This window comes from Martes martes (genome assembly GCF_963455335.1).
Source record: "Martes martes genome assembly, chromosome: 4".
Taxonomy (NCBI): domain Eukaryota; kingdom Metazoa; phylum Chordata; class Mammalia; order Carnivora; family Mustelidae; genus Martes; species Martes martes.
The window spans coordinates 65,862,441-65,883,293 of record NC_137891.1 but is presented as its reverse complement, the minus strand read 5'-3'; the positions used below and the strand labels follow the sequence as shown (position 1 = coordinate 65,883,293).

At 36.2% G+C, this 20,853-nt stretch overlaps 1 protein-coding gene across 1 annotated transcript in view; it reads right to left on the bottom strand.

Moving 5' to 3' along the window:
- The window catches only part of PPP1R42 (protein phosphatase 1 regulatory subunit 42), a gene marked incomplete at both ends in the record, with an annotated part of 52,395 nt that extends 38,493 nt beyond the window's left edge, over positions 1–13,902 (bottom strand). The window contains 4 exons of the mRNA XM_080801139.1: positions 5,664–5,780; positions 9,107–9,245; positions 10,330–10,496; positions 13,774–13,902. Coding sequence (XP_080657265.1) covers positions 5,664–5,780; positions 9,107–9,245; positions 10,330–10,496; positions 13,774–13,902 — 552 coding nt within the window. The remainder of the gene's footprint in view (positions 1–5,663; positions 5,781–9,106; positions 9,246–10,329; positions 10,497–13,773) is intronic.
- Positions 13,903–20,853: the final 6,951 nt, after the last annotated feature.

Below are 20,853 nucleotides of genomic sequence, written 5' to 3'. Positions count from 1 at the left end.
AATAAATAAAATCTTTAAAAAAAAAAATCAGTTGACATAAATATGAAGGTTCATTTCTTTTATTTTTTTGAAGGTTTATTTCTGGATTCCCAGTCTCATACTTATGACAATGCCACACTGCCTTAGTTACTACAGATCTGTAGTAAGTTTTGAAATAGGAAAGTGTGAATCCTTCAACTTGGTTTTTTTGTTTGTTTGGTTTTGTTTTCCCAAGAAAGTTTTGACTATTCTGTGTACCTGGAGGCCACTATTCCTTCAGAGCTATTTTCTGCTTCCTCCTTCATTTGGGCTGCTATAACAGAATACCATAGACTGGATGGCTTAAGCAAAAAGCATTGATTTCTCACAATTCTGGAGGCTGGGGAGTCCAAGATCAAAGTGCTGGCAGATACTGTGATCCCGTGAGAGCATTCTCCCTGGTTTGTATATGCCTGTATTCTCATTATATCCTCACATGGCTAAGAGAGAAAGTCATAGTCCCTTCTCTTCTTAACAAGACTCTAATCCTATTCATGAGGTCTCCAGCCTCAAGACCTAATTATTTCCCAAGGCCTCACCTTCAAATATCATCACCCGGAGGATAGGTTTCAATTTATGAATTTTAAAGGGACACAAATATTTAGTCCCCAGCATTGCCCCTACTCCTCCTAGGACTCCTTGAATGCTTGTTATATTCCACAAGTCACTGAGGCTCTGTTCATTTTTTAGTGTTTTTATTTTCTGTACCTCTAAGTTTCAGTAATTCTAATACTATAGCTTTAAGTTCACTGATAATTTCTTTTGTAATATTCAATCTACTTTTTTAATTTAAATTTTAGTTAGTGAACATACAGTGCAATATTGGTTTCTGGAGTAGAATTCAGTGATTCAGCTCTTACATACAATACCCAGTGCTCATCATAACAATTGCCCTCTTTAATGTCTAATCTACTTTGAATGCCATCCAATTAATTTTTCACTCTAGATCCATTTTTCAGTTTCAAAAGCTACTTTTTTCTTTGCATCTTACATTTCTCTTCTGTTTGTGTTCATGTTTTAAATTCTAGACCATATTTATAACAGCTTTTTAAAAGTTCTGTGTTCTAATTCCATCTTCCATGTCATTTCCAGATGTTTTTTCTTGAGTGACTTTTCTGCCGTTATGATTTACATTTTCATGGCACTTGTTTGCTATTCCCCTCCCTGCATTTGTGGTCTGGAAAGTGCCTTCAGGCAGAAAGCTGGGATAATTAGAGAGCTCACCTTGTTTGTTTTCTTTCTCTTAGGGTCCACAGTCCTGTGCACCTCTAGTCTAGTGACTGAAAAAGTTGTTTCACATATTTTATCTGGCTTTCTGGTGTGTGTGCGAGTGTGTGTGTGAGAGAGAGAGAGAGAGAGAGAGATGATTCTTCTTTTGGTTTATACATCATAGCCCATTACATTATTTTAAAATATAATTTTATTTCCTTTTCCTCCCTATTTTCTGATTCTTGTATTCTTATTTGTCATATGTTGGATCTCCTGAATTAATTTTTTAAGTTTCTTTTTTACTTGCTTATTTTCCATTTTTTTTCTTTTGTTCTTTCTTGGAGACATACAGTTTTGTCATTTAAGCTTTGTATTGAATATTTAATTTCTTCTTTCTTATTTTAAATTCTGCTGTGATTTTTTAACCACAGTCTCTCTCTCTGGTTGAACTTCTTCACAAATTAAACCTGTCCCTGGTAACTTTAATTTTAAGGTAGTCTGTCCAGGTAATCTTTTTAATTTTTTCTTCTCTTATCTCATCTTATTTCGAGTCTAGCATTTTTGTCTTGTTGTATATTGAAATTTCAGATATGGAGAAGTATTTCATGAAAAACCTCAAGTTCTTCAAGCCATAACATGGAAAGAAATTTCTAAGAGGTTCATGTGGCTTTGGTAAGAAGAAAAAAGTGTAAAGCCCTGTTAAAGCACTCCATTTCTGAAATATGAAAAAAAAAAAAAAAACCCAACCACGATACTTGACCAGATATAATCTCACTATTGCCAAATCCAGTAGATTTCTGTCAATGTATTATCTGCCCTCATGTCAACCACTCAACAGCATCAAATGCAAGGAGCCATTCCCTCTTTCTTGAAGCTTCTTTTTCTTGTCTTCTTCTACATCATTAACTTCTCCTAGTGCCTTTTCATCTAAATGATCTCTAAATATTGGAGCCTGTTCTCTATTTCTACTGTCTTTCACCCAGAGTCATAGCTTTAAGTATCCTGTTAATACTGTTGACTCTCAAATTTTCCTATCTTCTCCCTTGAATTCCAAATGTCTACTTGGTCTGTCAATTTCAGTGTCCAGTAGACATTTAAATAGAAGGAGGTCTTTTATTCCATCCCTTGTACTTCCCAACATGTAAAGGCTACCATGTCTCCCCAGATCCTCATGCAAAAAAACAAGGATTCATCCTTGATTCTTCTCTTTCCTTTATTCTTGTGCATCCTACTCAACAAGTTCCATAGGGTCAATAAAAAAAAAATATACCTCTAATCCATCCACTCCTTTTCATCTCCAAGCATCCATCTTTTCTTAACCTTTGCAGTAGTCTCCCAACAGATCTTTTTGCTGTTATTCTTGCAACACATTCTTTTTTTTTTTAATTTTTATTTTTAAAAGTGTTTTATTTATTTATTTGAACTAGAGAGTGAGAAAGTGAGAGAGAGCATGAGCAGGGGGAGAAGCAGACTCCCCACTGAGCAGGGAGCCCAATGCGAGGCTCCAGGGACTCCATCCTAGCTAGGGTCCCAGGATCATGACCTGAGCCAACGGCAGTTGCGCCATCCAGGCACCCCCTTGCAACCTATTCATCACATAACTGATAATCTTCTAAAAATATAATTCTTTTAGTGACTTTCTATTACATTTAGAATAAAATAAAATTCATGACAATGGCTTAAAAGATCTTTATGATCTGACCCCTATCATAATCTCATGTTTAACTGTTGCCTCTTCACTCATTCAACAATTATTTATTGAGTACTTACACTGTGTTAGAGACTGAGCTAGGCACTGGGATGCTTATCACAGTAAACTGGCCTCTTTTTTATTCCTCGGATACTCAGAATTTTTAAATCTTCTGTTCCCTATGCTTGGTATGTTCTTTTCTTAGCTCTTTGCACAGTTTGTTCTTTATCACTCTTCAGGTCTCAGCATAAGTGTCATTTCCTCAGAGGACTTTTTTGATAAACTGATTTAAAATATCTGCTGACCCCTTTTCCATTATGTCATCCTATTTAATTTCTTCATAGCCCTTTTCATGATCTTCTCTGCTTATTTATTTTCTGACTGTTCCCTCCCATCTCATTTTAATGTAAGCTCCTTGAAGGTAGAGATGCTGTCTGTCTTGATCATGGTATCCTCAGTGCCTAGAATGTTTTCGGAAGACATAGAGCACTGCCTGGCACATATAATATTATAAATACTTTTAATAGATTTACTTGATGGGGATGGGTTCAGGGAGAACTACACAGAGGAGGTAACATTGAGTTCAGTCTTAAAAAATAAGGATTTGTTTATTTAGACTTTTATCATTGGGCTGAATAATCAATAGTAATGAAAATATTTATTTTGGTTGCACATTTTTCCTGATTATGCATTAGTAACATAGCCTAAGAATCACTGTAGGTGAAATAGCTTGGTCTTAATGTCATTCAGAAAAACTTCCTTTGGAATCATTTGGAGCCTAGCATTTTTGTCCTGTTACCGAACTTTCATTTTCTGTTCAGAGTTAAAAGCATAATAGAGGAGCTCCTGAGTGGCTCAGTTGGTTAAGCATCCAAACCTTGATTTCAGCTCAGGTCACGATCTCAGGCTCCATGCTCAGCGCTACATCTTCTTGAGCTTCTCTCTCTCCCACTTCAGCTGCCCCTCCTCCCTCTCACTGTGCTCATGCTCTCTCTCTCTCAATAAATAAATAAAATCTTTTTTAAAAAGCATAATAGCATAAGGCTTTAAGGATAATGACAGTAACGGAAATGAATCTTGGTAGTAATTATAATTAACAACTAATCAGATCACTTAAAATATATTTACCACTCATTACCAAGCATTGCATGCAAAACCTGGCTTACAAAAACATTTGGGAAAAATACTTAAACTGCACTTAAAATTGATGCCAATTTGGGAGACTAGAACTCTCCACTTTTCTCTCCCCAGGAAAAGTGAGCTTCTGTGACTGGCCGCTCTGTTTCTATTTTCCATGTGATGAATAGGGAATGTTACACACAGCACAAATCTTCTCTACTTAATAAAAACTTAGACTCCAGGCTCTTTCACTTTGATTAGGATCATATGCATGTGTAGTGTATTTCTTTTTTTTGTGTGTGTGTAGTGTATTTCATATAAGGCTGCTGATCTACCACAAAATCATATTCATACAAATACTGTAAAATCATCGAAAAATTAAATAATTTTGATGAATAGAAAATGCCCAGTGGGGAAAAAATCTAGAAGAGTAGTCTAAAACTTAGAATATTTTTGAATGTAGACTTTATCCCATGAACTTCTTACATCCTTCATGTTGTAAGATGCAACAATTAACTGAGTCATCCTTCCTTATTGGAAGCATTCCTTATTTTTATTTTATTTTATCTTATTTATTTATTTATTTATTTATATTTATTTATTCCTTATTTTTATTTTGGATATCCATCCTGATTGTTCAGTGACATTTTAGGTATTTTGGGGAATTTATTTGTAGTATAATATGTGTAATATTTTCATAATTATCTACTGCTTATAGTAGTTATGGGACTAGCCAGGTAATAGGTCTGAATTTGGAAACAAGTCGGGGAAACTTTTTTAAGGTCAGTGGATAGATGTCTGGAAGTAGTTTTGAAAACAAGAGCTCCGTTTATGGGGGGAAAAAGCCCTTCATTGCGCCTATGGCTTCAGGTAAAGAAATTATACCCAGCCCACCCTATTGCCATACCAGAAACTGAGGTCATGGCAGTGGCTCAGCTTACAGATGACTGTTTCCAGGAAGCCGTTTCTAGCCCCAGGCTGAGTTGGTGCTACCACGATACTTAGGAAAACAGAATCACATTGTAGTCCTGTTACTTGCTGACTGTGGATTTTTTGAGCCCCAGGACTTTATCCTTCCTTCTTCTGATCTACACAGAATACTACAGTGTCTGACAGACATAGGTGCTCAGTACATATTTGATGAATAAATAATTGAATGAATATGGTATGATAAGATATAACATGTCATGAATTCAGCTGGCACAAATTAGAATAAGTTTAAGATCCAGACACTTGCTCAAGGAGCAGCAGCCAGGAGAGTTCAGATCTAATCATAGTTACTAGAAATTCAATCATTGGGAGATCAGAGTTAAGTGGTAAGAAATCTAATCTCTAGAGGGAAACATTTGATGGAAAAATAATACAGAGAGGAAAAGCACATATTTCCTTCTCAGAGAAACCTCTTTCTGTTGGTGAGGAGTGGAGGCATTGGGGTATGGAAGAGAAAAACAGGTAAGAGGACAGAATTGTGCAAATACAGTAAGAAGTTGAGATTCATATGCTAGTTTTATTAGAGTTAATCCAGAATAGTTTTTTTAAAGTGATAAATATAGATATTTAGAAAAATAATTACTTCTAATTCACAATTTCATGTAAATACTTTAAAATTATTTTTTCTTTACACTACCTTCACATGCAGAAGTTGGTTGTCAATTGCTATGAGCTGATTAAGATTCTCCAGTATTTCTAGGTCTCTTATGTCATCAATATTATTATTGCTGATATTCAATATAGAGAGGGATTTCTGTAAGAAAAATAAATTAGCATTAGTAAATAGTCTAATTAAATACTGTATATAGTAACCAGAAATCTTAATTTGTGAAAAATGTATTAGTTCAGTCTATTTTGATTTTTAGGCAAGAAAATTAAAAACCATGGAGATTTTGTTTTTTCTGCCATATTTTTTGCAGACATAACTTTAAGGACTTTAGTAATTATGATATGACTTACTATTTTTGTCTAAAATTCCTTCATAAGTCTGATTTTCCTCTTCTAGAATATAAAAGAAATTTATAGAAAAAAGAATCCAGGAATCAAGAAGCAAAGAAAAAAAAGTGCCCCAACAAACAAATGATAACAGAGTATAGAAAAACGGTTATTTCAGTTTAAGCAAATTATCTTTTTGTGTTAAATACCACTAAGATTTGCAAGAAGTAGTTTTTGTCTATTTTTCTAAATAGGAAAAATGACTTAGAGATTATCTGGTTTAATTTTTATCTTTATCTCTCTATATAGTTTTCTCTTGACAATCCATATGTTCAGAAGGCACTTAAAATAAAAATTAGCTAATTAACAAGCAGTATGAATGTTACTGTTAGTGAGGACATAAATATACAGTAGAGAAGCACTAAACCAAAGCCATCTTAAAATCTATGGCCTAATAATCTCTACCAAGACTGAGCTGACCCACCAACCCATCCATAATTAAACTTTAGAGAAAATACTTCTTGATATTTTTTAAGAATTTAAAAAATTATGCCTTATATTTAGAATTTTAGAATCTGCTTGAATCTATGCAAAAATTGAGCAAGCAAAATGTTTATACTGGCGTTTATAATAAAACTGGCCGCCATCATATTTGGGTCAGTGGAGGTGAGCTGAGATACACTTGATTCTATGGGGAAGATAGGGAGAGGGTAGGATAGACATAAGATCGCTTCTTTCTTTTCCAATTTAAAGGACTATTTTTCAATTTTTATAAATTCGGTTCACAAACCTTTTATTGCCCTCTGTTTCCGGGCCCTCTAAAATAAAGCCAATGAAATCTATAAACACACAACCATTTTCCCTTTATGTCTCTTGCCCCAAAACTGAAGGTAGCCTATCCTAACAAATCCCATTTTGAGAATTAGCAAAAGCCTCCATTGCGCCCCCTGGCTTCTCAACTAATTGTGACACCTTCACCATGTATCTGGGCGTCAGGTCACAGCGGGAGATTCAAATCTGGTACTCCCAGATCTGCCTGCTTCTGATGAGGCAGAGCTGTATGTAATGCAACGTACAATCAAGTCAGAATCCAGCGAGAAAACCATTTCATCATCAAGATTCTCTAGGTTGTTTAAAATTTGCCAAATATTTGTGCATGACTCTTTCCTTAGGCTTTTTCCTAGTATTTTAAATTTTGAATCATGATAATCATGATTCATGATAATGAAATTATGAATGAATTGACATCTGGACTAGAACCTAATAATTTACATAACCTTTCCACAACCTTCTTTTGATCCTTTTAGTACTGTAGAGGCAGGCATTATTATTCTCACTTTATAGCTGCTTATCTCAGAAATTATGTGAGAAAAGTTCATTTTAACCCTCAAGTAAAAACTCAACTATTTGGAACCAGAAGAGACCCCAAATAGCCAGAGGAATGCTGAAAAAGAAAACCAAAGCTGGTGGCATCACAATCCTGGGCTTCAAGCTCTATTACAAAGCTAAATCATCAAGACAGTAATGGGTACTGATACAAAGACAGATACATAGATTAATGGAACACAATGGAGAACCCAGAAATGGATATGGACCCTCAACTTTAAGGTCAACTAATCTTTGACAAAGCGGGAAAGAATATCCAATGGAAAAAGAACAGTCTTTTCAATAAATGGTACTGAGAAAATTGGACAGCCACATGCAGAAGAATGAAACTGGACAATTTTTTTACACCATACACTAAAACAGACTCAAAATGGATGAAAGACCTAATGTGAGACAGGAATCCATCAAGATCCTAGAAGAGAACACAGGCAGCAACCTCTGTGACTTTGGCTCCAGCAACTTCTTTCAGGACACATCTCAAAGGCAAGGGAAACAACAAAAAAAAGTTATTGGGACTTCATCAAGATAAAAAGCTTTTGTACAGCAAAGGAAACAGTGAATATAAGGTAACCTACAGACTGGGAGAAGATATTTGCAAATGACGTAGCAGATAAAGAGCTAGTATCCAAGATCTATAAAGAACTTATCAAATTCGAATCTATAAAGAACTTTTCAAAAACCAAATAAATGGGCAGAAGAAATGGGCAGGAGACATGAACAGACATAGCTCTCATATCTCTGAAGAAGACATACAAATGGCCAACAGACACATGGAAAAAAATGTTCAACGTCACTCAGCATTAGAGAAATACAAATCCAAACCACACTTGAGATATTACCTCACACCAGTCAGAATGGCTAAAATTAGTCAGTCAGAAAACAACAAATGTTGATGAGGATGCAGAGAAAGGTACATCCTCTTACACTGTTGGTGGGTATGCAAGCTGGTGCAGCCATTCTGGAAAACAGTATGGAGTTTCCTCAAGAAGTTAAAAAGCTACCCTATGATCCAGCAATTGCACTACTAGGGATTCATCCCAAAGATAGAAATGTAGTGACCCCAATGTTCATAGCAGCAATGTCCATAATAGCCAAACAAACTTTGGAGAGAGCCCAGATGTCCATCGACAGATGAATGGATGAAGATTATAGATAGATAGATAGATAGATAGATAGATATAGATAGATATAGATATATCTGTATATATATATATATATATCTGTATAGATATATACACATACATACATACACAATGGAATATTACTCAGCCTTTGGGAAGAACAAATACCATTTACATTGATGTGGATGGAACTAGAGGGCATTATGCTGAGCAAAATAAGTCAATCAGAGAAAGACAATTATCATAGGTTTCACTCATGTAGAAAATAAGAAACAGCACAGAGGATCATAGTGGAAGGGAGGGAAAACTGAATGGGAAGTGATCAGAGAAGGAGAAACAAACTAAGGGTTGCTGGAGGGAAGGAGGGTGGGTTGTGGATAATTGGGAGATGGGCATCAAGGAGGCACATGATGTGATGAGCAAGGGGTGTTATATGCAATTGATAAATTATTGAACACCACATTTGAAACTAATGATGTACTATATGTTGGATAATTGAATTTAAATTAAAATTTCTCAACTGGCCATATAAACATACAGAGCATATATAATGTCCAGATATACCTTTGCTACCTTCCTGTTCCATTATAACTGTTAATAACTATAGTCTTTGTCAGAATAATCAAATTGGCCTTACTGCCAGAGAATGAAGAGTTCTTGGATCAAACAGAAGCTTTTCTCCAAGGGGAAGCCTCTGACTCTCAACATGAAGTTCTCTTAGTCCTTCTAATCCTTCTAAACCTTCTATGACAGCAATGTAATTGCCTCCCAGATACCTGCAAAATATAAAACAATTTTAAATACACTTTCTGAGAATCATGGTCTGTAAACATGACAAAAACACAACAATCACTGAGCTGAGTGAAAATTACATATGTGGAAATTTCAGAATTGTCTTTGTAATCAATCAATGAAAGGTTTATTTATATGATTCTTATACTTAATTTAGCCTAAGAAATAAGTTTTTTTTTTAAGTGAGAGAATTGGAATACTCCTTATTAAATGATTTACCAGTATTACTTTTATATATTAGGTGAAGAATCATCTGGGTAGAAGGGTCTTTTTTTTTTTTTTAAGATTTTTAAAATTTATTTCAGAGAGAGTGTGAGAAAGAGCATGAGGGGGTGGAGGGAGAGGGAGAGATAGACTCCCTGCTGAGCAGGGAGCCCAACCCAGGGTTCCATCCCAGGTCCCTGAGATCATGACCTGAGCTGAAGGCAGATGCTGAACCAACTGAGCCACCTAGGCTACCTCCCTGGGTATTAGTTTTAAAAATGGAAGATTTTTGGGCCTAACACCAGAGACTCTCATTTGGCTATCTAGATCAGAACCCAGCAATCTGCATTTTTAATTAGCATTTTCTACCCTACTCTCTTCCCATTCTGAGGTTCTTGGCCTACTTTTTGAGAAGCACTGGTAGTTCTTCCAATCTGGGAAAAATGAATACACCAGTCTTCATTGTTGAATTAAAATCATTATAGGCAGTAAGTGCCTTTTTACAATCAAATCAACAGTATCAACTCTATGACCCTGCCACTTTGAGATGTGTGATTCTGAAAGAAGAGCTCATCTGGTTTCCAAGGAAACTTTTTTCACCAGTTGAGTCTTTAGGGATGCTTTAGGTATCCTTATAAGTGGTTAAGACAACTCACCCTCCTGCAAAAGAAAAGTATATCAGACTTAATGAAACAAATTGCCAAGTATTACATGTGTAACAGTTTATTTTGTACTAATAATACTGCAAGAGAATAAAAATTGAGGCCTGTTCCGCATAACTGCAGATAATGGAAAGGCCCGCATGCAAACATATTACTGTAATGATTACAAACAATTACATTACTTAAAGATAAAAGCACTTACAGTTTTTCCAGTTTCTTTAATGGCCTGAGGTTCTCTATACATGAAAGACAATTGTTTTGTAGGTATAAGTGAGTCAGATTTGTAGCATAATTCAAATTAGTCATTTGACTAATACGGTTATCATACAAATATAAAACACTAAGATTTTTGCAAGGAGAGAGGTCTTCCTAAAAGAAAACAAAAACAGGTCATACTTAATTTCTCATGAAAATTTAGAAGTTTGTTTTAAAGAAAGTTCTTCACTTAACCGTTCTGCGAATTTCCTTATGTTTAATATAAAAGAAAAGTATTTCTCTGTTCTTAGCACAGTCAAAACAAGTCTTGAATGATAGTAAAATTAGTTCTAGGTTTTGTATTCTGTAACTATATCAATAAAATTGTATTTGTTAAGAAAGATTTTCCTAGGGCAAGCAGTTTTCCTTGGAAGCAGTTAGGTTCCTCTGGAAGTTGAAGCATTTAACAAATTATTGCTTTAACATTATAAATCAGGGTTTTTAAAAAAATTTATTTATTTATTTGAGAGAGAATGAGTGAGAGCAAGAGAGAGAGCGTGAGCGCTGGGGAGGGGTTTAGAGGGGGAGGGAAAAGGAGAAGAAAACTCGTTGCTGAGCGGGAGTTAAACTGAGTTAAGCTGGGATGCTTAACAGACTGAGCCACCCACGCACTCCTATAAATCAGGTCTTAATCTTTCTTTAGGATTGGAAGTAAACATGTTTGTGATACTGAAAATGGGAAGTCATATAGATAGTCAGGAGCAATAGATTAATAAACTACGATAATGCTATTGAAGGGAATGCTCTTTCACCATTAGATATCCTTTAGTTTCTTTAGCAATATTTTGTAGATCTCAAAATGAAAACAGTACATTCAATATGACCCACTATTGTAAAATTATATGAAAACATGCTAGAAAAAAGACTGGAAGGACATCACCTACATGTTAATAGTGGTCTTCTCTGCATGATGAGATTAGGCCAGTTTCTTTTAATATGTATTTCATAGAAATGCACACGAGTTACTTTTTTTTTCTGGTTGAAAAATTTTTATTGACAACTAACTGTTAAGAACATTCATTTCTCTTGAGTCTGCTGTCAACTATAATCTATAAAAGCAAATTATACTTAAATTATAACATTCAACAAAGAGAATTTTTTTACAAAAAAGGCAGCCACCGATGAACTAATAAACACAATGTGCTTTCTCACACCAGTTACTTTTGAGATAAGGAAATAATTAAAGGTATATTTTTTTAAGTCTGCCATTTCTTATGTGGTGGTAGAGTCAACCTAGAGTAAGCAGGCAAGAGATAAAGTGAAGTTATGCTCAAAAGTACCTCAGCTTGGGGTGCCTGGCTGGCTCAGTTGGTGGAGCCAACTTTTGGCCTTGAAGTTGTAAGTTCGAGCCTCAGATTAGGCATAGAGATTTTTTTTTTTTTTTAAATAAAATTTAAAAAAAATTTTTAACTTTTATTAAAAAGATTTTAAAAATATAACCATATCTTGGGAATTGTGTTTACAAGGTATTCTTAGTGTGAATTTTTTTTAGAGTGAGTGTAAGCATGGGTGCACGTGCATGTGATAGGGTTGGTGGTGGGGGGAGAAGGACAGAGGGAAAGCAAGAGAGAGAATTCCAAGCAGGCTCCATCCCCAGGCTTCATCCCCCTGACATGGGGCCCAATCTCATGACCCTGAGATCACGACCTGAGCTGAAATTAAGAGTGGGACACTTAACCAGCTGAGCCACCCAGCCACCCAGGTGCCCAACTGAATTATAGTTGGCCTTTGAACAACATGGATTTGAACTGCACGGGTCCACTTATACATGGATTATTTTTCTATAAATATTGTACAATACTGCAATGTATCTTATCTTTCCTATGATTTTCTTAATAACACTTTCTTTTCTCTAGCTTATTTTGTATGTATATAATGCAAGGCTTTCAACTGTGTTGGGTGATAGGGTGTTGGGGAATGTGGTGGGGGTGTTGGTGTCCCTAACTCCTGCATAGCTCCAGGGTTAACTGTGCTTTAACTAGTTTGCTTTGCCTCTAAAAAAGATCATCTAAACCAAAGGAGCACTGATTGTGAGGAGACAAAAGAACATTAAATGGAGGCTCTCTGCAGAAGACAAGTCTGTAATGGTATGATGAAGTAGAGAGTTTTCTGGGCAATTGGATTCATGGGGAGAAGAATCACTAAGAAACTTGAAAGAAGGGATGCCTGTGTGGTTCAGTTAAACGTCTGCCTTTGGCTCAGGTCATGATCCCAGAGTCCTAGGATCGAGTCCTACACATCCTCCTGCTTGTGTGCTCTCACTCTCTCTCTCTCTCTCTTTGACAAAAAAAAAAAAAAAAAAGAAAAAAAAAAGAAACTGAAAAGAAATACAGAATAAGACCTTGGAAGAGTCTGCAAAAAAAAAAAAAAAAAATTATCGTGATTGAGAGTTGTGCTTGGGGCTTTGGTATTTTTTTCATTCATTTTGATAAACATTTATTAAGCACTTAATATGGGTTAGCCGCTGAGTTGGATTGGAGGGGGAGCTTTAGAGTGATGTGAACAAAACAGACATCATCCCCGCCCTCACATATCTTATATTTCTGAGAAAATTTCTCTTGTCTATAGTCTTTAGCATTTTGTTGTAGACAACAGAAACCAATACAAATGGCCTAAAAGGGTTATTGCTCCTTTTAAAGTTTTCCAAAAGCCAGGAATTAGCTAAACACAGAGAAAATATAGTATCAAGAGTATATTCAAACAAACATAATCTTGTCTGATATAAATTATAGTATAATCTCCATTTATATAACCAGTTAAATTATGAGTGAAAAAGATTTCACTGTTAAAGTTTTGAAATACAGTATTTGCATAGTTAATTCTTGCTATTTTGTTTAAAAAAAAAAACCTGATATTCCAAGGAACTGGAATTATAAGAAGTATTATCTTTGAAATTATTTTCTAACATCCACTTTCTTTTTTATTTTATTTTTTTAAGATTTTATTTATTTATTTGACAGACAGAGATCACAAGTAGGCAGAGAGGCATGCAGAGAGAGAGGAGGAAGCAGGCTCCCCGCTGAGCAGAGAGCTCCATCCCAGGACCCTGGGATCATGACCTGAGCCCAGGGCAGAGGCTTTACCCCACTGAGCCACCCAGGCGCCCCTAACATCCACTTTCAAATCTAGTTTGCTACACTATAGAATATTTCAGGGGAACATATATATTTAGCACATATATTTAACAATCATGATGGTATATTTTATAGAGACTTAGTTTTAATAATTTTAACATCAAAAGCAAGAAATTAAAGTGAAAACAATATACTCATCAAAACACCGTTAGTAACTATGATCAAAATATAGGTAATAAGAATGTATTTTCTGACACCTATTTTAAATTTTACATTGTTAATTATGTAAAAATAGGAAACAATTTCAGAATTCTTACAATTGCATCTATATTTTTGTCTGAAAAATTTATATGGGTTATTTTCTTCAGGTAGTGTGAGGTGGTTTCTTCTTTTCGGGGTTTAAGATTGCTATTTTTGGCTATTAGATCCAAGGTTAGTCGAACCATGATTTCTCTCTGAATCAAACTCTCAGCAGTAGCTCGGTTTTGATACCATCTCAAAAGCAGGTTTAGGTATTGTTTTATGCCCAACTTTCTAAAAAAAAAAAAAAAGGAATATTATGTTCATGGTAATTTAGGAAAAATTATTTTGACATTTTAATTTTCTTATATAAAACTATTTGATAAGCTACTTCGGAGACATTTTTAAAGGCACTTAGGTATTTTCTAAATTTATAGACTTAATTGTTTTTGAAACACCAAAATTAATTAAATATACAATGCTCATTCACTTCTACTTTTTTTTTTTTAAGATTTTTATTTATTATTTATTTGAGAGAGAGACCACAAATAGGCAGAGAGGCAGGCAGGCAGAGAGGAGGAAGCAGGCTCCCTGCTGAGCAGAGAGCCCAACACAGGACTCTATCCCAGGACCCCAAGATCATGACCTGAGCCGAAGGCGGAGGCTCAACCCACTGAGCCACCCAGGTGCCCCTCACTTCTACTTTTAAATCTTTTCTTCTCCCTAGTACTGAGTTGTTACTGTGGACATCTTTTAAAAGATTTTTTTCCTCTCAAGAAATATTATCTGGGGTGCCTGGGTGGCTCAGTGGTTAAAGCCTCTGCCTTCGGCTCAGGTCACGATCCCAGCATCCTGGGATCAAGCCCTACATCAGGCTCTCTGCTCAGCAGGGAGCCTGCTTCCCTTCCTCTCTCTCTGCCTGCCTCTCTGCCTACTTGTGATCTGTCTGTCAAGTAAGTAAATTAAAAATAGATCTTTAAAAAAAAATATTATCTGATGTTCTCATATGAAGAGACTAAGGCCCAGAGATCTGTCTCAAACTACTGAAGGTAGTGGCAGTTGAAAATGCAAACAAGTCTTCTGGCTCCTTTTTCCATAGTACCCATGGTGATCATATTTTCAAAACCCTGAAAACAGAACACATCATGTAAAAACTGTGAGTATGTACATAGGACAATGGTGCAAAATACTTGAAAATGGAGCTGGCCTTGAAATTTGTTATGTTAATACAATTGTAATCCACAAAGAGGCAACATAAGGCAGTGTTTTTCAGTCCAGACTGCCTGGTTCAGATTTTGGCTCCACTGCCCCCTGGTCAGGCAATCTTGGGCAGGGTAAATCAGTTTTGTTTTTTTTCCCTAGTGTCCCCCCATTCACAGTACAAACCAGGCAAAGGGCCTGGGCAGAGGTAGATTTGGTGAGTTTACTCTGCTTTCCTTTCTGTACATTCCATGTAAAAACATAGCCAGTAGTAAGCACCAGGAGGCTATATTACCTCTGTTTATTATACAATTAGGTTAATAATGGTACCTACTTCCAAGGAATATTATGAAGATTACCCAGATAATCATGTATAGTATATTCTGCATGGTATCTGGTACACAGGTCAATAAACGTTTGCTATCACCATTATTATTTTACTGTTTTGTTCACAAGTAAGGTGAATACTATTTATTTCACTGTTTCACCTGGAATACATTAGGGTTATTAAATAAGGGGAACATACTATTAATAAAATTAATTAATTCATAAAATATTGCTTTATGTAAGAGATCCATGTGTGGTCCATAGGTTTAAAGTAACCCATTTTTTTCAATCATCCTGGAAGTATAGCTATTTAAGTGATAAATATCCCAGTTTTGTAAAATTTATTATATTTTTAAAGTACAGTTTAAAATTGAGTGATTTATTCTCATATATCTGGAATTTCACCGACCAAACACCTCAGTTTGCATCATAATCTGGACAGGAAACCAATGCATCAGAAGAAAAATTTAGTAGAAGATGGCCTCCAATTTGTATTCTCATACATTGACATATAACTACACAGGCTATATTATATAAAATGCCCACAATAAAATATTCAAAGATATGGACTGTACCCATATATACTTCAGAATGCAAAATGTAATCTATAGAATAAAATTGATAAATCTTTGTAGATTTTTGAAATTTGCATGAATTCATTTTACAACCAAAATTTAAGATTATTGTTTACAGATCAAATTTCAAACATGACAATAATATTCTGAACAAAGTTTCTAATTAAGTAAAAAAACCCTATTTTTAATATTGCCTGAAAAATACTTCATAATGGAAATGTAAAGAAGAACAACACAATCATGGACCTATAGTCCACCTTAAAATATAAAACATTATAAATACATTTGGGGGGCACCTGGGTGGCTCAGTGGGTTAAGCTTCTGCCTTCGGCTCAGGTCATGATCTCAGGGTCCCGGGATCCAGCCCCGCATCAGGGTCCCGGGATCCAGCCCCGCATCGGGCTCCCTGCTCAGCGGAGAGACTGCTCCCCGCCCCCCCCCCCCACCTGCCTCTCTGCCTACTTGTGATCTCTGTCAAATAAAAAGAAAAAAAAATACATCTGGAACCCTTCTATACCTTTCTACCTATTCTCTTTTTAGAGTTTAGTGTTAGATGTCTATTATTTTTAGAGTTTAGAGTTATATTCATGTCTTTATACTTTTACTACAGATGTATGTATATTTAAACAATATATAGTACTTTTTAAATTGTATTTTTACAGTCATAATTGGCACTACTCTGATTCCAACTTTCTTTTTTGCTTAATGTTTTGTTTGTGAGAATCATTAGAGTTGATATGTGTAGCTCTAGAATATTTGTATCTCTGTGTAACATTCTTTTTTTTTTTTTAAGATTTTATTTATTTATTTATTTGACAGACAGAGATCACAAGTAGGCAGAGACGCAGGCAGAGAGAGAGAGGGGGAAGCTGGCTTCCTCCTGACCAGAGAGCCTGATGCGGGCTCGATCCCAGGACCCTGGGATCATGACCTGAGCCAAAGGCAGAGGCTTTAACCCACTGAGCTACCCAGGCGCCCCTCGCTGTGTAACATTCTATTGTAAGGAATTTATTTCCTACAATGATAGATCTTTAGGTGTTCTTTTCTTCTTTTGCAATGTTGCTTTTAAGATTCTTATATACATGTCATTTTTAACACACGTCCAAGAGTTTCTTTAGGGTTTAAAGAAACCTATGGGTTGGACATTTTCAATGTTGCTATTAATTGCCAAACTGTTCTCCAAAGGAGTTTTACCAGTGTAGTTAAAAGAGTTCTTACTTCTTTACAATGCATTCTGTACCAGTGTCAGCACTTAATATTGGCTGTCTTTTTGCTAATCTGATGGGTGTGAAGTGATACCTCATTATTTCTGTTTTTCTCAGATCTTTTTTATAAGTAAAAATAAAGCAAAAAAGGGATTTGAAAACAGCCAGGTCAGTATTCTCATCTCCTCCTTGTGTTTTAATTTGTATTCTATAATTACTAGAGATTGAGGGTCTTTTCCTGTTTATTACCATGTGGAGTTCCTTTTCTGTTAATTGTGGTTTCTTATATTTTGTCCATTTTCCCCAATGGGTTGTGTTTTTATAAGTAATTTTTAGATACACTGTATTTTTTTCAGATACCAGTATTTCTTTGATTATATATGTAGCAAATATCTATTCCCCGATTATATTTGTCTTTTCTCCTTTTTTTTCCAGTTTATGTTTAATGGCATTTTCTTAAAAAAATAAGCTATAAATTTTTAATGTGGTCAAATGTATCATTTTTTTTGTTCATGTTTTATGCTTTTCGTGGCTTATTTAGTAATTCCTTCATCACCCACATTTTAAGAAAAAGACCTTTTTTTTCTTTTTCTTGTAGACATGTTTAGGTTTTGCTTTGCACATTTTGTCTGCATTGCTGTGATCAGAAGCAGCAGTCAGTGGTCAGAGGACAGATCCTTGATGTTTGGTGGCTAGTGTGCTTTTTGCCCATTTTGGCTTCTGCAAGCTGTGTGTAAGGTGCTCCAGAAACCCCTGGGTAGCTTCTTGCTATGGGTTTGGGTGTAGGGGATTAGTTGCTGTAGAGGTGAGATTGACCAAAGTTTATTGAAGTTTATGGTCTAAGTCTTCCCCTGGAAGTTGTAAGTCTTCAGTAGACACCAGGTTCTAAAATATTTACACCAGATTCTATCAGTGCATTTGTTGTGTAGGTGGAGAAACAGATGCTTCCTACTCAGCCATATCCCAGAATCCTTTCTTCCTTTTTTTTTTTTAAAGATTTTTAAAAAATATTTATTTTAAAAGATTTTATTTTATTTGACAGAGAGAGACCCAGCGAAAGAGGGAACACAAGCAGGGGGAGTGGGAGAGGGAGAAGCAGACCCCCCTCTGAGCAGTAGGGAGCCTACCTGGGGCTCATTCACGTAATCCTGGGATCATAACCTGAGCTGTAGGCAGATGCTCAACAAATAAGCCACCCAGGCACCCCGAATCCTTTCCTCTTTAACTCTTTCACACACATTTTAAAATCAAAATTGTAAATTCTCACGTTCCATAAAAAATCCTGTCAGGATTTTGTTAGGAATTGCATTGAATTTATAAACAACTTGTGAAGCACTAACATATCTCTAATATTGAGTCTTCTTTTCCATCACTGTGGTATGCCTCTCTATTTTAGGAGTGCTGCTTTAATGATTTTCAATAGTTTCATAGTTTTCTTGTAATTAAGACCATGGATAATTTTTTTGTCATTTTTAAGGATCATATCTTTGTTGATATTGCAAGTGACATTTTTTTAGGAATTACATTCTCTGGAGCTAGTGTGTAGAATTGCAATATTTTAAAAAATATTTGAAATATTTAAAATATTTTAAAAATATGATTTCTTTAGCTACTATTTTAAAATTTTAGAACTTTTTCTGGAAATTTCAAATATCATTTTTACACTGATAACTGTAGTGAAAATGCACATCTTAAAGTGGTTATATACCCCAAGATTTCTTTCTTACTGCTGAGGCAGGAAACTGTTGTACAGGTGGCCATGCACAAGCAACCCTGTGCTATAAAGGAGGTGATATCCTATGGGGTAATTTTTATCTGTGGGGGACAGAAGCTACTAATTATTTTTTCTTCCTTCTTTCCCCTGTGGATTTTTAGAAGACACAGCCATTTCAAAGGTCTCACTGAAGACAGCTCTGATCTTCAGGGTTATATACTGGGCTATATTTGTCCTCCTTCCATCTCTCTGTCATTCCTTTTTTCCTTCTCTCCTGCTTCCCTGAGATTACAACCCCCCCAAAAAGTGTTATCATATGAGTCTTTGCTTCAGGCTCTGTTTTCTAAACTGGGCTAAAACGGATAAATTTTGTATCATCTAAATCCTCATGAATGACCTTGCTATAAATGGATTTTGTCTTTGGGTTCTGGTACACAAGCTGGTGTTTGTATAGAAATTAATTTAATTATCTCAGATAATTAGAAAAGCAAAGGGGCAATGGACCTCATCAACAAGCTATAGGAAAACTTTCCAGGGGCTTGAATATGGAAAGGGAGATAACTGAATCAACCCATAACACACAATAATATAGACTTCATTCAAAAGAACCTACATTGTAGCAGTCAAATCCAGAGGAGAGGATTTAGTTTCATCAGAACACCACTATTCATCTTGTTAATGTAAGATTAATTTGAACTTTATTGGTATTGTAGTTTGCTTTAGAGATACTATAAGCTTCGGGTATTTAAATGGAACCCAGTTAGGGTTTGGACGCATTTTAGAACATTATAATAAAAATAATTATGTCAACACTTGTGGGGTGTCCTTGCTTTTCCTTAAAAAGAGGTTCATTATTTTCTAAAGTTTGAGAAACAGCTTTTTCATAATTTTTCATTACTAGATACCTGTTATTTCGGGATTCCTCCTGCCTAGGATATCTCTATCTCTCCGGATTGCCAGTGGGGGGACAGCTTAGAGCTGCTTTACAGGCTCTGAGAATCCATTTTAGTGGACGCTTTGACTTAATTTATCTCTTGGGGTTCCCACAGGCCTCAGGCAGTGGATGTTTCCGAATTTAGTTTGAATATTTCCCTTAGCAAGCCTCAGGCTCACGGGCTTCCCAATGCTCTAAATCTCCAGGTCGGCTCCCTGGCTTTCCTTTTCAAACTCATGTCCGTCTCACAGATCCCGCTCCCTCATCCCGGCGCCCACCCCTCTAGCCGTGTCTCCCTCCTCTGGAGCTGTTTCCCACCCTTGCCTGATTCTAGCCATTTGTTTAAAATACAAAAACTTCCAGACTGATTTTCTGTAAATTCTAGATGGCTAGATTAAGGCTTAGGGTTTTTCATTTTAACCAGTGACCCAAAAAAGTCTTAATGGCAGGCAAGTTTGAGAAACGTGGCTCTAGGGTTTCCTTAGACCCCACGCGTCTTCCTTGTAGGCACCTCACCACTTGCGGGACGAGCCGAGTCTGGAAGTCAAGTCTGTAAATTTCCTTGGCGCCAGGTTCCTCAGCAGCCTTGGTGCGGTTGCCTGGTGACCAGACGCTTTTGCCAGGGCCGCGGTTTCCGGGCAATCTCGCGATGTCTCCGGAAGCCCCTCTGCTGTGACCTGGCGCGGGGTCACTGTGACGCGGCGGTGGGTTGGGACGTTGATGGCCACTAGACGGGGTCCGAGTGAAGCCACTTAGCTTGGCGAAGCCGTGAAGCTTCGGTCATATTAGCGGTTTAGTGAGCCAAACAGCAGCCTAAACAGTTTTTGTCAGGGCACAATTTCCCCCTACCGGATTATCCTTCTGTCAGTTTTGAATGTTTCCTTGCCCAATAACCACCTTTACCCAGTAGCAGGAGGAGGACATTGTCTGAACCAAAGTACAGTCCATTCTTCACTCTTTCCTCGGGTAACATCCAAAGTCCTTAGGGTAACATTCCAGTTTTTTCATCATGATCAGCTTCACTGCTTGCTTCTTGCCTGACTATTCTCCAGTATTCCAATCTGACACTTGGCCCAATATGCCCTGTTTAAAAGAAATTTCCCCTCTCCTCATGGCTTCTCAAAGTAGCAATAGGACACACCTTATTTCCTCCATTCTTAATTTCCCTTTTGAGTTTCAAGGACCCAGCTTGAAATTAGCAC